The 17,930-nt window shown below is 43.1% G+C and overlaps 1 protein-coding gene across 1 annotated transcript in view; it reads left to right on the top strand.

Annotated features, from left to right (window-relative positions):
• Positions 1-5,420: 5,420 nt before the first annotated feature.
• Positions 5,421-17,930, top strand: part of FAM13A (family with sequence similarity 13 member A) — a gene marked incomplete at both ends in the record, with an annotated part of 129,345 nt that continues 116,835 nt past the window's right edge. Inside the window, 3 exons of the mRNA XM_081999553.1 lie at positions 5,421-5,447; positions 8,079-8,268; positions 11,135-11,344. Coding sequence (XP_081855679.1) covers positions 5,421-5,447; positions 8,079-8,268; positions 11,135-11,344 — 427 coding nt within the window. The remainder of the gene's footprint in view (positions 5,448-8,078; positions 8,269-11,134; positions 11,345-17,930) is intronic.

The raw sequence follows: 17,930 nt of genomic DNA on the forward strand, positions 1-17,930 counted from the left end.
GCTCTGCTCCAGGATGTGGGTGCTCTACAGAGATCAAACACTGCAGAACTTTGATTAAATTTATGTTTACAGTTATCTGGGAGGAAGGAAAGCAGAGTGGAGCGGAGAGGAGAGGAGAGAAGAGGAGAGAAGAGGAGAAGAGGAAGAAAATGAAACTTCAAGTACCAGAAGCCATAAATCTTAAAAAATCTCACCCCCACCCCCACCCCCCCAGTACTATATCAAAATGTAGGTACTGGACATTCTTCATTGTTTACCTACAAGAAAAAATAATTTATTTATAAATCTTTTTCCTATTTATCACCAATGATTATTTCTATGCTTTCTTTTACAGTACTTGTTTATATGATGAAGTACTCATTTTTCAGAGTATTCTATGTTCAGAGAAGTCGCATGTAGTAATGAGTGCCTCCCACAAATATTGACTTTTTCTAAAGGAAGTTTTGTATAACTAAAGTGGGATGTCATAGATAACAAGATAATGTGGAGCAGCAGAACATTATTCAGGCTTGATTAAACTGTAAATTGTGTTTCAAGAACAAGATTTTTTTTTTAGTTTACGATCATAGATTTCATATCAGATTTCTCCTGCTCCCTACATCTTCCTCTGCCTTGAAGGACAAAGGTGCTGTGAAGACATTCAAAATTAATCCTGCCAAAATTCATGTAGGGTTTACATTGAAAAAGAGCCACACAACAAAGCCCTGCCCCATCTTTCAGTGAAAGAGCTCTCAAAAATGCTGGTTTTAATTTTCTGTCCTCCATGTGCTGCCTGGTGGCTTTTGGTGTTTCTCCATTTGGACACTGCAATGAAGTGAAAAGGAGCTATTTTCTCGGCTGCTTTACTTTCTGGTTTTCATGCAGAAGTGCAAGGTGGCCATGTATTTGTTCACAAAAGCAAACAAACAAAAAAGAAACCCATTTACACTAGTTCCAGATATTTAAGATGTTTAATCTGTTTACAAGAACAACATCCTGGGGAAAGTCATCCTTCTTTTGACTCTGAAGATGTATATATAAACACTCAGTGTATTTTGGTCTAGTGTTACTGAAGGGCAGGCACTATCGTTAACAAGCAAAGATACACGGAAAGCTGATCAAATTGGAGCCAGCAGAGAATAAGGCAGAATTTTGCCCGGCTGCTTGGAGAAGTTAGTTTGTTCATTTGTTTATTTATTTGTATTTATTTCGTGTCCTTCAGCGCTGGCGCCCGAGGGAGCGGGATGTGGGGCCCTGCTGCCAGCCCTGACCGCTGGCAGGCTGAGCCCAAGTGCTGGTGCCATCGCCAGCCTCTCCGCATCTTTCTTTGTAAAGGAGTATGTTACTGAGGAGTAAAATCCTCAGGAGCAGTTTGGCTGTCCAGCAGCTTGCACTGCATTTAGGCAGAAATTGTGCAACATGCTTTGTGCTTTTAGTCTCCCACACACGTTTAACAACCCCTGTGATTTTTAGTACGACTTCATGCAGGCATAGTGATTTGCCTGGGCAAAAGTTAATTGCTGTGGTATAGTTTCGGTTTGGGGAGGGGGTTGACATTTCTGTTGTGTGCTACAAGCCAGGAGCTGGGGTGGCAGCAGCAGCATTCCTGCTCCTGGTATTCTATTGCTGTTTTAAAAATCCTGAATCAGAACCTAAATTATCACACAGTCCTGCAATGGTACTGTTTCTCTGCACAGCAAAATGACTTGGATCACCAAATCCTCAAATGTCAAACAGTTTTGCATGGACATGTTTAACTTTGTAATTAGGTGAGCCTGAAGAAGACTGGTATTATGTTAAATAATTTTGTAATTAGTATGACTGCCTCCATCTCATTGATTCAGTAGGCTGGTAACCCCACTGCCTAAATATACATTAATTTTGTACTCAGCTATTTGATAGCTATTTGTTTTTCCTTCGTTCCTTATCCTTATAATTGTATTTTACTGAGCCAAACCAGTTCAGTAATATTTCAATACTTCACATAGATGTCTTGATCAAGGTGAATCACATGCTTTTTACTGCATACCTTTTTTTTTTTTTTTAAAGAAAAGGTGTATTGTTTTTGCTTTTTGGATTAGAAGCCCTGGTTAGTTACACAATGGTAGAGAAACCTGTCAGCCAGATGTGTTGGTCTGGCAATTTCAAGCTGCTCTTGCATGCTTCTTGGTTTCTTGATTTGTCTCCTCTCACCTGCCACTGCCAGGTCTTTAGACCACGCTGGTCACTGGAGCATGCCCCACATTTAGTTGGACTGGTCTTCCCATGAGTGCCCTGGAAGGTCACGGCAAGTGTCCTGTGGCTAGCTACTTGGGCTAGCCAGGGAAGAAGGGAGTAATGTTCAAGGATGCCAGAGCTGGCAGTAGACATTTATTTAACAGCAGCCTGCTTTTATGTGGGCTGTTGTGAAATGAGTGCTGAATTCTGATGTCACAGTGGAAATGATGAGTAACAGTCAGGTTAAAGCAACATATTGCATAGCAGAGATAATGGGATTATTCACAGAAGTGGTGTGAGGAAGTTCCTTTGAACTTCTAACACTACGCCAGCTGTTCTCCTCTGGGAATGTTGTTTCAACATCTGAGGTTAAATGCCTTATTTGTAAACAAGTGGAAGGGAAAAATTACTTTTTTTCCTTTCTTGATTCATTGCATGATTTTATCAGCCTGTCCTTTGCAGTGTTTTTACATTAGCTTTTAGCTGTTACATAGAGTTAGAGAGTAGATGATGGAGGTGTGTATGTCAGCCAGAGAATGTATGGCCCCCCTTAAAAGATAGGCATGTTAAAAAGCCATGGAGCACTTCTTGGGCACAGACGATAACAGTGTAGCAGAGAACTACAGGAGACAACTGTGTGACTGTGTGTAGGTAGGCGTGGTGTGCCATACTCAACTTGTGGGTCTCATAGACTTTTCATCAGTCTTTCACAACGCGTTTGCTCTGATTGGAGCTCTCATGGCTCTAGACATATTTATGACAAGTTGCATAAATATTCATGCTGCAGTTGTACTGCCATGCAGTAGAAAATTCCTCAGGAGTAGAAAAGGGAAGAAACAGTGGTTTGATGCAACGTTAGCCAGAGAACACAAAATAGCATAATGGGGATCTTATACAGAGTTGCACTTTTTGTTGTTGGGTTTTCAGAGTTTGTTTCTGTGTCATAGGCATGGCTGCTTCTGACTTTTTGTTTTCTAAGGGTTTTTCTGAATGCTTACAGGAAAACAGTGAAGATTTCCTGAGTAGTCACATACAGTCAAATACCACGGCAGGTCTTGGCTTTCTGTGGTGCCAGAATTACATACTGGTGTTCCCCATTCATCACACCTTTCTTTTGAACAGTCACCCTGAAGGGCACTGGTTCAGTGAAGGGAGAGGAGGAAGATCAGGGTATACAGAAACATGTCTCTGTGGGAAGGGTGGAAGGTACAGGAAGGAATTCAGTTAATTCTAGGCTGGGGTTAAGGAAAAGTTCAGGTAAAAATGACTCCGCTCTGCACAGGGGAAGCTGGCCCTGTTGGGTGTTGCTGAAGAAAAGTTAGGAGGGGATAAAGGCATTGAGGAAGTTTGAGTCTGGTTTCTATTCTTCTGCCACACAGGAGACGAATATGCTGGCCTTCAGCACTCTCAAGAATTTAAGCAAGTACAGAAGTATCTTTATTAACCCAGAGAAAAGTTACCAGTATGTCACAGCCCCAAGTGCTCTAGTGACTTAACAGAATTGTGGCTTTCCTGGCTCTGATAAGCAGCTGTGGTGGGAAAATACTGTACTCCAGCCAGAGTCCTGGCTCTGGGGCTGCTGCCGCTGGTGCTTGTCTTCTGGTCTTGCTTTTTATAGAATGAGAATATACCTGCTGCCTCTCAGCATACATTATAAAAACCTTAATGCCATAGCTGCTGTTCACTGCGGGTTCCTGTCTGAACTCTTCACCCCCAAAGTCTCCAGGGAGTTGCAGTTTCTCATTGTTCACTCTCCAGATTACAGTTTGAAGCATGCCATTGGGTTTTACTGTGAAGCTGCAATTAGGACTAAGAAGGAGAGAGCTGCGTGTGATTTATGTGAAAAGCATGTTAGAGGCTTACAGTAAAGAGGGGGATAGAGGAGGAGGTGTTACGTCACTTTGAGAGTCCCATAGTGGACTTAAAAGGAAACACCAATGCCATAGTCTAACTTTCTGTTGTAAACTTGCAAACTGTAGTAGTAGTCATAGGGAAAGTAGTCATTTTGGTTTAAGCTGGTTTAGAGAGGAAATCAGAAACTGAGTATGAAGGAGATTCTGACTGCAGTACTTAATAAAAAATAAATTGTGAATGAAAACTCCAATCTGCAGGTAGCATTTTCCCTCTGATGGAAAGCTTGATAAAATGCTCCTTTCCTCCCTTTTTTCCTACTTGAACAGACTTTATTTTGTCCCTGTACCAGGTATTTCTGAGAGGCACTTTCCAAAGACCTTCGTTCCTACCCTGACGCTAAGGCCCTGCTGAGCAGTGGTTGCATTTGGGCGGATACAGAAATAAGCATGTGTGTTATGTGCTTTTTCTTCCACAAAAAAGGGTGAAACATTTGAAACATTGCAACTCCACAGTTGTTTTGAAGCGTGCTTTCAATCTGTAGGACAAATGCTGCTTCCAGCCTGCGGCGACCAGGAGCAGGGTGCCAGAGGAATGAATTCCTCTTCCTGCTGCCGCCATGAGGTGACTGCTGGGGGTGTCCTCCCACCCCCTTTTCGCTTTAACCTTTCTCTTATTTCACCAACATATCCTTAGACGGAAAAATCACATGGGGGAGGGCTGTTTACACCCCTTCACACTCTCTAAACTCAGGCCAAATATTGCACCGCGTCGTGCTCTGCTGGGCCCTGGCACGCTTGGCCCCGCTGCCGGAGGCTCCCCTGGCACAGGGGTTTGTTTAGCCTCGCTGACCTGACTCCACGCCATGCTGGCCGGCCCCGCGTTAACCTTTCAGCGTGCGAGGGGAAAAGGCACTGGCGATTTTCACCGCAGCCCCGCTAATGTTACTTGGCTGAAAGCGGGTTTTGCGGCGACATTTCCAGCAGCGGCCCTGTCCTGATGGAGCCCAGCCTCTCACTCAGGCGGGGTGCCTCCTCTTCCCGCTCGGCACCCAGCGGCAGCTGCCGGCTGCCTGGCCTGGGGTCGTGGTGATGCCGGGGGCGGGGGGCTCGCCGGGGACACCCGCGGGGTCGGCCCCCCGTCCGCCATGACCCGGGGAGCCTGAGCAAGCGAGAGCCCTCCGCGCCGAGCCCTCCCGGCTCTCCCGCGGGAGGGGCCGGGGGCAGGCCCTGCTCCCTCCGCAGGCCGCGGGGGCGGGCCGGCAGGGCGGGCGGCACCCTGGGGCCGGGCCTCCCGCCTTGAGGGGGCCGCCGGGCCCAGCGAAGGCGGGTGCGCAGGGCGGGTTGTGGGAGCCTGCCCAGCCGCCGGCCGGCATGGGGGCTGGAGCGCTGGCCATACGCGTGAGTAGGGGCTGGGCGGCCGGGCCGGGGGGTTGGGGATGGGGGCGGTGCGGCCGGGCCGTGGGGAGCGGCCGGCGGCTTGGCTGCCGGCCGGCGCCTCCCTCCCGCCCTCCGCCAGCGTCCCGGGGCGAGAGAGGCCGGCCTGGGCCCGGTGCTCATCCCCAGCGCTGTCCTTCTCCCCTCTCGGCAGCTGCCGCCCCTTTGGGAAGGGAAGGTGAAGATGAATAAAGGCGATTGCAGGCTTGGGTCTTGGGTGTTTTGGGTTTTTTTTTCCCCCCCTATGTTTTTAACCTCGTGAGCAACTGCGCTGCATCGTGCCCTGCGTTAAGGTTGTTGGATGAGCTGGAAAAGTACGTTCCTGTGACATATAAATAGCTTTTCTCAACATCAGTCATGTTCTCTGGGCTGCACTTCGCGGTGGTGTGGTGCAGAGATGATTTAAGTTGCTTTTTCCAGCCTTGGTGATCAGTAGCGTTAATATTTAGAAAACTTTTCTCTGTGTGAAATCAGATCTTCCATCTATAAGATCATAGAACATTGAATTTTTTGTTTCAGAGCTGTTTTGAGGGGGTGATTTCATTTCGATTTTGGTTAGATGGGTATTTTGGGTAACTATGCACAATTTTTTGTTCCTAGTTAGTGCATCCTCTCCAGATCCTGAAACAAGCTCAAAAATTTCCTTTTCTGTTCTTCCTGTGGACATGGGAAATATCTCTTGGTTCTCTTGCAAATTTAAATTGTGAGTTTCCCCAAGTAAATCCAGCTCTGTGACTCAGGTTTTCGAATGCTGAAACAGAAACTTGCTGAAAAACTGTAACTGAGCAAGATTGTCAGGCTAATTGAAGGCCTTAATTGGAAAAGCTTTCTAAGCATCACAGCTGCTCAGATAATGCTCAAAGGATTTTTGCTGTCTTCTGAATTTAACCCAGGCTACATGATTTTTGCCTTGGCATGTGTCTGCCTGGAATGAAATAATGTATTACTTATTTAATCCTGAATGGGAACATCTCTTTTTAAAAGAGATGTGATATTTTAGTAAGTCAGTCAAATTTTAGTTCAAACACTGAAGTGTACTGTTTATCATAAATATTTATAAGGTGGTCACAATAATGCTGGTTTTATTTATAGGTTGCAATTCTGTTTCACAAACATTAAAACATTTATACAAGCGACATCTTTTACAAAGATCAGATAAATGTCACATAGGACCGGGAACTGTAGAGCACACATATGCTCCAAATAGCTACGTTTATTGGGAAAAACACAGCAAAGTGAGTGAACTAAACTGCCAGATCATTTTGTATCTGAAAGAAGGACATTCATGCTTAATAGCAGCACCAGGGAAGGTGTTCATGTTGCTTGCAGACTGCGATAAAAATATTGTCTCACAAATGAAGAGACTTAAAGGGTTTGTTTAAAATAAAAGATGTATACCTTGCTAAAATCTGTCTTAACGCAGTGAAGTGCCAAGACCTAGGCAAGAGTCTGAGCACTTCTTTTGTGTTACTGTACAATATTCTCTATGTGTAAGATTTCTGCTACTTGTTTGTTAGTAAAATACAGCAGGAATAAGTTCATTTTTAATCATCATGCTAGTGGTGGACTTCCTGAACACAGAGATCGAACTCCATGGTAGCAGTGGCCCCCAGTTCCTGCACTGTGATGTCAGAAATGTGGGGAAATTTGTCAGTAGAAAAACTTACTTTTTTTTTTTTGAGTGAGGTTTGCTGAGTTGTACTGTGCTTGTCCTTATTAGTGAAATAACGCTTAGGTGTGTATGGAAATCACAACTGTGGTGGATGCTGCTGCTGCTCTGCCTTGAACTATCTTTCCAAACCTGCAACACTCTATGCTGATTTGGATTTCTGCCTATTATTGATCTTATAAATTAATCCTATATTATGTTATTGCCTTGGGTTTTGTTGGCTATGCTCTCATGTTGCATTGGAACTCCAATCTTGTGAGAATGTTGTGCCTCCAGAAGAACCTATGGGACGTATGCAATTAAGGGTTTATTATGGAGTGGTTTTTCCACCCCCCATTATTATGTGTGATTAGTTTACATAGTCCCTTTCTAACCTTAAAACCGTGGTAATAAAATTTCAGTCTTAGCAGATACGAAATATAACACACAATCTTTCATAAGGAACCATCTCACCTGACAGTGGCCAAAATGAATCCCTAGGGAACAGCATCTGGAGAAGGGTACAGTGAACAGACTCTGACAGGCATCCTGAGGACAACCTGAACTAAAGATGGCGTATTGGGATTTTTCATGTTTGTCCGGTTGCTTTTGTAACCCATCTGAACTGCATGAGTTAAAAAAGGAGTCTCCCCCGAGTCACTATTTCTTGTTACTCTAGTAACAAGCTTGCATACAAAAGTGTGTCTTTTGCCCTTATCTGCACTACAGACTACTTACACTCTTTTCGTGTTAGTTACTCTTCTAGTTTTTCCTCTGTTCATTTTTATTTTCCTATTTCACAGAGGTTTTTGCCTTGGATTAAAAGGAAATAAGACCACAACCTTATGCTGGAGCATAAAAGCCAGTTTTGATAGATATGCTCATGTTGTAACTATGCAACCTTCTGCAGCAAATGTGACTAACTTTTTTTCCTCTGTTCCTTTAAGCAAAGTAAGTCAACTGTGAGATTGAAGGAGGACATGAAAAAGATAGCTGCATTTCCACTGAACAAGCAGAGGGACACAACCTGTCCAAAGGTGTTTGGTGTGAGTCTTCTGGAGCTCCAGCAGCAGGGACTGAGCAAGAACGGCATCCCAATAGTTGTGTGGAATATAGTCGAATACCTCACCCAGCATGGTAAGCTTAATGGAGTCCCTTTTGCTTAGTAGCACTCTTTACATAAAGACTCTTCAAAGGGAGAGAGCCATCTTTTTTGTGGTACAGGGGCTGCACAAGGTTGTGGCACTAACCACATGCAAAGAATATTACTGTATGTGGTTTGCTGCTTTTTTTTTCTGCCTTGATGCTGAACTTACTTTTTAATAAGGTGTTTATAAAGGTAAACTATGGTGTTATGAAGCAGCATACTCTCATAAATAAGCTGTTCAGTTTATAAATGGAACATATTTCATTTGTGAAGGTTTATGTCATTTCCTAGTTGCAAAACGCTTGTCTTCAATGCTTTCTGAACAGTGAGAAGACGTAAATACCTATATAGAGATATTCACGTGCATGTTCGCCCCCATCAGAGTATATTATGGCATAGGAATACATGTTCTTACAGGTTTTCAGATAGATTCCAGTTATTATTAATCCCCTCAGGGAAGTAGACATCCAATTCTTAGCTTCTCTTTGCATTCATTTAATGGGACTTTAGTTCCCGCTGTTGAAATACATCTCTCTGCAGAAATCTAGACCACCATTGGTGCACAGATGTATCCTATGGCAGTTGTTCAGCTGTGGAAAAGATTTTTGTGGGGGTAATTTCATCTTGCAAGAAGCTGCATCTGATTTTCCTCCAAGGTTTTTCTTTTAGCTACTCAGTAATGATAATCTAATTGCACACCCTTAGGTTCCATGTCTATATCTTGACAGACTCTTAGAAGCTGATAGATGCAAACATGGCTTGAAAGTTATCTTGGATTAAGGTACAGTGCAAATTTAAAATATGGTCCTACCTTCACACGGCAGCATCTTGCTTGATCTACTTCAGTTTGCCTTAAAGTGGTCTGCTAGAACATTGAAAGAGCAAGGATGGCAAGTTTTTGCATCATTTGCGTTTAATCAAAACCAGAAGCTGACAAACACTCTTGACTGCAAGTTGTGGGCTGTGCTCTGTGTTCCATAAAAGGATCTGAATCCCACACGACTGCTTCCCACATACGAACTGAACAAGCTAAGTCCTCTAATCTGCAAGATTAGCTAAGCTTCTGAATGCCAAGGTGGTTATCCAGCCCCAATAAAGATGCAATCCATTCCCTTTCTCAAAAGTGCAAGCAAGATCTCAAAGATGCCATCTTGCATGGGAAGATCTTGAAATGGGTGTCCTGTGCTTGCCTAAGGTTTGTTTCAGGAACTAATGGTGAAGTTAACTGTGAAGACATTTTTAATAGGAGCCGAGATATGAATTCAAACAATTTGAAGGCAGGCTGTTCTATGAATCATGGTTATTGTTTGTTCAGTATTGTCTTACCACTCCTATTCTGCAAAGATGTTGCAGTAGATGTTGTAGGGCTCTTTAAGGCCAGGCTATTTCAGAGTCTCTCTTCTAGCTCATGAGAAACTGACTACTTGAAAGAGCTGAGCTGACTGTTGGGCAGCTACATCCTTGAACTACGTTTGCATTAAGCTGCCTATTTTCAGGTTTTTAGGTGATGCCAAATTTTCCTATGCTGAATTTAGTACTATTTGATTACTGTTAGCAGTATGTTCTAGCCTCTCTTTATTTCCATAAATGACTGAGGAAGAGCAAGGAAGTTTTATCTGTGTGGGGAGTGTGTCCTTTGCACAGTGCTGCAGAAATGAAAATCATTATTGAGATGTGGTGTTTGCTGCTGCCCCCATGATGGCAGTACAGCATGCTACATGAGAACATGTGTTGTGAATACAGTAATACAAGATCTGTGAGCAATATATTATATTAGTCATGTAAAATGCTCGAGTGCTAGTCCATTTGGGTTTTTTTCCCTATTAAATCAGTTTGTCTTCTGGTTCAATAAAAGAGGTTATTTTTCCCTACAAACTCTACTGCATCAATATTGATTTTTGTTGGACTGGAAGCATTCTGTCAGTCTGCTGTTCAGTGATGTCTACTCTGAACTGATAAAAAACATACATATTTTGACCCTCTCAGTGTTATGTTCTGAAGAAGAGTAAGCAGGTCAATAGACACAGTATTAGAACAGGCAGAATTTTTCTGGTGAAAGTGTTCTAGAAAAAAATGAGTTTATTGTGATTACCTTTATGCACTTTACTGAAGGTTTTGAATCTCAGCATATGCCTAGAAAGTGATGTTTAATACAGTATGAGTCATGTGCCTTCCTCCATAGAAACTTCCTTCTTTCTGCATCCCCTTCACTGGGTATGGAGTGTCTGGCCTGAAGTGATTGATAACTTTTCTTTTTCATTGTGAAATACTTTGGGCTTCGTGCTGTCCAAAATACACATTTGCTTGATGAGATTTTCTGCTGTCGTAGAAATTGCAGTGCTCATTATGGAATTACTGCTCTAATCAGCACGTATTGAGACATTTTTGCTTAGTGATGGTCACAGGTAAGGTGCTGTTGCCCTAAAATGTGAGGCTGAAAGTAGTCACATGTGTGAATTTGGCAGAGTCCTGCTCAAGGTAATGGGCTACTTGCAAAAGTAACACAACTGTTTTGTAGAATCTGAATCCTTTTCTGTTGAAATATACCAATGCAAAATGCAGCTGCCTCAACTGATTTCTGCATGGTGTGAGGTTACAGCAATGCCACTGAGTTTTGTGGGTTCTCAAAGAGTATGCCAGATCTCAAGATCTGGTCACTACTGTTTGTTAATTCTCATAATCCAATTACTAAAGGGGTTTCTGGTGTGAAAATAGTATTTTTTTTTTAAACTATGTTGTATTAATTGTCCTCCATTGTATTACTACAAGTGTATTATTCACAATAGAATACCCTTTTCATCATGTCACTGGGATGCCTTAGTTCAGATCACTCTCATATGCGATATATAATTACAGGCATGACACAGGAAGGCCTCTTCAGGGTAAACGGCAGCATGAAAATGGTGGAACAGTTGCGTCTGCAATATGAACGTGGAGAAGAGGTAGAACTCGTTAAAGATGGTGATGTGTATTCAGCAGCCAGTCTGTTGAAATTATTTTTGAGAGAGTTGCCAGATGGGATTATCACCTCTGCCTTACATCCCAGATTCATTCAGCTTTACCAGGGTAAGTGAGAGGTAAAATCTCCATCCTTCAATGTGCTTTCTTTCTGAGTAATTGGTTATACAGTGAGCATAACCATTACTGTTTGTTTCTTAGTTTACCTACTTCATTCTGCATTTCCTTTGACTTTAGCTCCCGGAGTGTTCACAGATACGCAGTTCTGTTACAAGAGACAGAAAATTGTTTCTTATGTGTTTGGTAAAGCCTAGGCTATTTATGATTTTATAATCCAGTCATAAATGCTGAGTATAAATGGAAATGATCAGCTGGATTCTTTCAGCAAGTTTGTAGATAATAGTTGCAGTCTATTTAGGAAACAGATTTGCTTCTCTTTTGTTAGGGTCATTTCTAGCAATTTCATTCTAATGGACTCTTAAAATTTGTAACAACTTCATCTGCTAATCAAATTGAATATCCATTGGGCCCAAAGCATACATTGTCTGAGTTTCTACTTACTAAGTAAGGTGATTGTCCATCAAAAAATGAGCCAGTTTGCAAGTAATAGCAAACTTTACCTTTTATTCCCTGTCATAGCACACAACCTGGAAGACTACTTTTTTTTTTAATTATTATTTCTTCCTGCCCCCCTCACCTTCAAGTGGTGGATCAACCATAAGAAGAAACATCACTTCTGCTTTAGAAAGTTGAAACTCACACAATGCTCTGCCCCACTACTCCTCGCTCTGCCCCACTACTCCTCGCTCTGCCCTACTACTCTGCTCTGGTGAGACCCTACCGGGAGTCCTGTGTCCAGCTCTGGAGCCTTTAGCACAGGAAAGACATAGACCTGTTGGAGAGGGTCCAGAGGAGGGCCACAAAAAATGATCAGAGGGATGGAACACCTCTCCTATGAGGACAGGCTGAGAGAGCTGGGGTTGTTCAGCCTGGAGAAGAGAAAGCTCTGGGAAGACCTTACTGCAGCCTTCCAGTCCTTAAAAGGGGCTTATAAGAAAGATGGGGACAGACTTTTTAGCAGGGCCTGTTGCCATAGGACAAGGGGTAATGGTTTTAAACTAAAAGAGGGCAGGTTTAGTCTAGATCTAGGGAAGAAATTTTCCACAATGAGGGTGGTGAAACCCTGGAACAGGTTGCCCAGAGAGGTGGTAAATGCCCCATCCCTGGTAACACTCAGGGTCAGGTTGGACTGGGCTCTGAGCAACCTGATCTAGTTGAAGATGTCCCTGCTTATTGCAGGGGGTTGGACTAGATGACCTTTAAAGGTACTTTCCATCCAAAAGATTCTATGATTCTCTATCAAATGTTTTCTCAACCCAATTAATCTGTATCACACAGTCCGTGGTGATGTTATGTGGAATAGGCGGTGGTTGGCCCTGTTCCTTGACTGTGTGGATCAGTGGCAGTTCTTTTCTCTTGCTGCAGGCATTTGAAGTCTTCCTAAGAAGGCATTCATGCTGTCTTCCTAAGAAGCTGTGAAGTGAGTGGGTAAATGTTACTAGAGACATCCTCTTTACAGTAAAGCAGGCAAATGTGATGCAGGATGCAGAGGAGGAACATGTACTCTGACATGCATCCCTAGTGGAAGATGGTGCAAAGTTCTCATGCTCTTGTCCTGAGGTCTCTCTTCTGCTTTTCTTTCCTGCAGTAGAGATGAAGTTTAGCCATAGCCTGAAGGAGAGAGAACACAACTGTGTCCTTTCTTTCCTGTTTGGGGATGTACAGACTGTTGAGGTTGCACTAGAGAAGAGCTCTGTGCCTTTCCTTGAGTGCAGGCATTTCAGCTGTAATCAGGTTGTATGTGGGCTGTGTAAAATACCTTCCTCATTTACTGAAGTTGTATGGTGCCCAAAGATAGGGTTCAGGAAGTGTTGTGTAGGAAGGTACTGTTGTTTTAGAAAGTCCCTTTTTTCTGGTCATAGCTGTGCTTTCTTTTAGGTCTTTTAGCCAGGTCTGACTCATGAGCTGTATTTAATTATGTTCTTTCTCATAAATCACCGTTTAAGTGGAAATTTTGTTCAAGTCGCACCTTCCCTGTTCTGCATCCCTGTCCTCACAAAGGTCATATTGGTGTATTGCACCAGGGACTATTGATGTACTTTGTGAACAGTGCTGTTTGTGGAAAGTTTCACTCATTCCTGCTTCCCACCAGAAATGCAAAATCCCCCCAGTGCTTTCTATGGAAATGAGATAGATGTCCTTACTTAGCAGGTTTACCCACCAAGCTTTTTTGTTTCAAAAAAAAAGTTACTGATGTAACTTATGAACCCAGTTCTGCTGTCTAACTGTGAGGTGTCTTCATAGCTAAGTTTGCCTATGTTGCCCAATAAGCTCCAGTTATAGTTCCATTATAATTTGATTAGGGGGAGAAAAAAATCTTATTTGAAAAATGCCAGATTAGCTTTTATGGCAGGGGGAGGGCTTTAGTAAAGTTTGAAGAAAGCTGGGGGTTTTTTCATGCCCTAGAAAATACAGCATAAATGAGTTGCTATGAAAGGCACTGATGACTTTCATCGGGTTCAGATTAGCTTAAGTGGTAGATGGGCCCTTGTTTACAGTTAAATGATCAACCAGCTATGCAGGATTGGAGGAGTTATCTGTTCACTTATCAAAGTATGTGCAAGGGTATTCATTGCAAAATGGTACCAAGAGGGTGCATGCATGGGTGTTCTTTTTGTAAACTATGAAGAAAGTAGGTCAAGCTGTTTCTGAGCCAACAGGTTATTAAAAAATAACTTTGAATTTGGAGCCCCTTCGCTGCATGTCTACCGTGAAGGCAGTTACAAGCTGTGTTACAACTTTGTATTTGCTCCTATTGAAGCTTTGCATGGGAGATGTTTTCTTGGGATTATGTTAGAGTTTCTTTGGAATATTTTCAGGGATTGGTATCAGCATTTTTTTGAGCCAGCTGAGATCTTGGCCTGAGAATAGCACACAATTACTTTACTTTCTATAAGAATTGTTAGGGAGTGATTCCGCTAGTTAAAAAGAGCTGGACTGAAAATTACAAATTTTACTTGTAACTGTAACCCTTTTTAATTTCGGGTGTACTCTTTGTTACCAAACCAAAGAGTAAATAATCTGCCCTTTCATGAAAAAAAAAAAGACAATCTGACCCACCTGTAGTTCAGGAAGTCCGCGTAGCTGGTTTGGCATGCTGTCTGCTGCCTGGGCAATGTTGTGTGAAACAGAGCTCTGCATGCTGCCCCCAAATCCTGACGCATTGCTGTTTATATAAATATTCAGCGTAATGCCGAGACTATTCAGTTCCAGAAAACATCACGTAGCACATCCTAAAGGCCGTTTGGTGTGTCCTGATGTTCTCTCACTGCCCTTGGAGAAGGGCAGTAGCAATGGGAACTGAGAAGGGCCTCCCTCCGTAAATTATGTTGATCGGAGCAAGTGCGGGCCAGGGACACACTGATAGTGATCTTTGTGTTGGCCAGTCTCCTCGGAGCACCTGACAAACATGAAGGCTGCTCCTTGCAGGGAGTCCTGGGGTAAAAAATGTCCATCACAATCTCTTTTGTGACTGAGGCTTCACTGCAGGGCAGAACTGTGCCTGCCCATGCAAAATGGGCCATGCTTATAGACCGGTGAAAGTTTCAGAAGCCTCAGCTGGTAGAAATCGGCAGCTCCTGTACAGCAATCCCTGCTTGAACTTGTTTATTCCTTTGGGCTTTTCATTCCTTATCTTTTATATTGTGATCACTGACTCTTAAGACATTTGTACATACTAAGAACTGTATGCACAGCTCTTACACTCTTTCACAGGTCACTTGCTTTCAGCAGGACAGGTTGCTATTGTACTTGTCCTTTTTAGCATACAGAGAGCTTTTCTCTTACATGAATTTCTTTTTTGTCATTGTTGCGTTCCCTCCTGCAGTGGGGGTACAGTGAAATGTGGGCTCCTGTCTTCCTTTGGTACTCAGTCTAATTAAGTTAAATGCTATTTGATCACTCTGGCTTCTTGACATTGCTCCATCCTAGAGAATTTGTATTTTTCAGTGGGCAGCAGCTAGATGCGAGTTCTATCTCACATACCTCCTCCTGCTCACAGTCTGCCGCATCTGGCAAGGTTTTGTCTGGTGTCCGTGAACAGCCCTGCTGGTTTCAGGAGAGGGATGGGAGGTGGTAGGAGGAAAGGAGCAGCTCCCTTCTGGCTCAACAGGTCAGCTTAGGGAACGCTTAGTAGCCAGCAGCTGTTTGAGTTACATGAACAAGCAATAGGTTGTGTTGGGGGAGTTTAGAGGTCAATTTTCAACCTGAACAGTGACTGTGAAAACGAATAAATGAGTGTGAAAAAGAATAGATGAGAGCTGACCCTTTAACCACAGTAACTGTAGCAGTGCAGCAAATCAGATTCACTAGATGTCTGCAGTTCTCCAGGCTCTTGTGGCATGATTTTAACCTTTTCTTTTGGCTTTTACTGTCATTTTGGTGTTATCAAGACTAGTTCCAAACTAGAGAAATGACTTCTGTTTTCCACATGCAGAAGCTGTTTGTTATGCAGTAAAAACTCTTGGAACTGAATTTCTTATGCAGATGATGACACTCAGCAGAGGTGCTAAAGAAGTGAGAGTGCTCAGTTCCCACTATGTTGGAACAAAGCATAAATACAGATCTGCAAAGTGCTATAATGATGCAGAGCGATGGGTCTGAAGTTGGATTGTGATGACAACCCTCTTATGATGAGGACTTCCAGCATTTCTGCTTCTGATGGCAACAAGGAGTGATTTTTTTTTTTTTATTATTTTTTTTTTTTTTCCTTCTCCTCTGGGGCAGGATTGTGTCTTAAGCAGATCGCTGCTTGGCAGAGAGACTGGAGTCCCACTTCCCGTAGATTGTGGAGGTGGAAAGAAATGCTTTGATTCGTCCAACAGCCCAGTGGGTGTAGTGGTACTGCAATGTACAACCTGCTGCCTGTGTGCCGAAGATTAACTTCCTAGGGCACGTTGATAGCTACAGACAGATGCAACCTTTTCTGTCTGCTCTGCAAGCTGATAGTATGCAAGGCAGCTGAAAGCTATGCAGACGTGGTAGCATGACACTGAGCCTGAGACACTCTTCCTTGCCTCACAGCAGAGATAATTAGCTAGGGCATGGCACTGTGCTGATACAGTTTCAGAGCTTCCAGGCTGGAGTTGTTTGGGGTCAGACCATTTGACTTGTGAGCAAAGCAATTACACACACCTGTCTGCAGGCATCCCTACCTTTAGTGATCTTCAAGCAGTGTGCTCTGCAGGGGGAAGTAGTATGAAGAGGGATGGTTTGGAGAATTAGATGGTGTCTGTAGCATGTCAAAGAAACTCAGTATGTTCAGAAATAGGATGAACCATTGGAAAATATGTCCCTCTTGTTGTGATCTGTGGGTGTATACTGAAATTAAATAAGACTGAAAACACCCTTCCAAATGTGTCTGTGCCTCCTACACTGTTGAGACTCCTGTTTCTAGTTAATTAACATTTTTAGAGAGACTGCCTGTCCTTTTCAGTTGTCTCCATGACGCGTCCCTCAGTAGCAAGTCCCTAGCTCAGTTCTGAGGTGCCACATTGCCCTTGCTGGCTTCCTTTGCCCTCTGCCTATGTCACGCTGTGTTCCGTGTCCTCCAGCCGCTGTGCCTAGACATAGCCTAAGGCGGCTGGTTTTGTTCCCTTCCTCAGCCCAGAAACCACCATCTCATCCCTGGTTTCAAGCCTTTCCTGGCTGCTCAGCTACTTAGGCTTCTCTTGCAGACCTCTGCTGGGGTGCCATCTGCTTCACATGGCTTCTGCCAGGCTCTCAAAATTAAAAAGTGAATGCCTTTAGCTCTGCCTTGAGAGCACCTTCCTCTTAGCTTTCATTCTTCTTGTACTCCTTTCTCCTTCTTTTTGCTGTATTGGGTGAAATTTTCAAAAGAGCTTTGTGTGCTGCGCTTGAAAATCACAACCGTGTTGGTAGCTAGCTATATCTGGAAATATGGCTTGAGTATAGGTTCCTGAATTGCCTGTGAAAAATCTGGCACTGCTGTTTCCATTATTGACAAGCTCATTTGTCTTGTCTCAGGATGCTGCAGAGACTGAAGCATATGCTTAGCTTCATGCCACTCTCTTTAACCTGATTAAGAAAGACTGTACTTGGTGGTCTTGACTTCCACAGGACAACTAGTACTTCACACTTTTAGGCATGTACATAAGCTTTGGGCTTTGGTACACTTGATGCTTGTCTGCATGGTAGCATAAACAGCTCTGGTGCTCTAATGTTTCTCTGATGGTCAGTACCAGCTGAGTAAACCTTAGTGATTGACTTTGAAGCAAATTGAAAAATTGTCTAGCAGGTGGACAAAAGGAGGAGGAATGCTTCGAGCAATTGGTTGTCATGACTCAAGACTATTTTTGCTCTCTAATAAGTTGAAAAGCTGTTTTATTTGAAATAATATGGTCATGGATAGCAGAGGTACACTTGTCCTGAAAAATGTACAAAGTGCATGGAGTACTGTGTATGCATGTCACTCTCTAAATTCACCACAAATTGTAATAGTAAGTTTTAAAAATAAAGCTGAAATCCATTAAATAAGTGTCAGCAGCAGAAAAATTAACAAGTTAGCTTTGCTTTTTGGACTGTATTGAGAGAAAGTCTTGAGTTCCTTCCCTTG

This window comes from Phaethon aethereus (genome assembly GCF_964289735.1).
Source record: "Phaethon aethereus genome assembly, chromosome: 4".
Classification (NCBI taxonomy): domain Eukaryota; kingdom Metazoa; phylum Chordata; class Aves; order Phaethontiformes; family Phaethontidae; genus Phaethon; species Phaethon aethereus.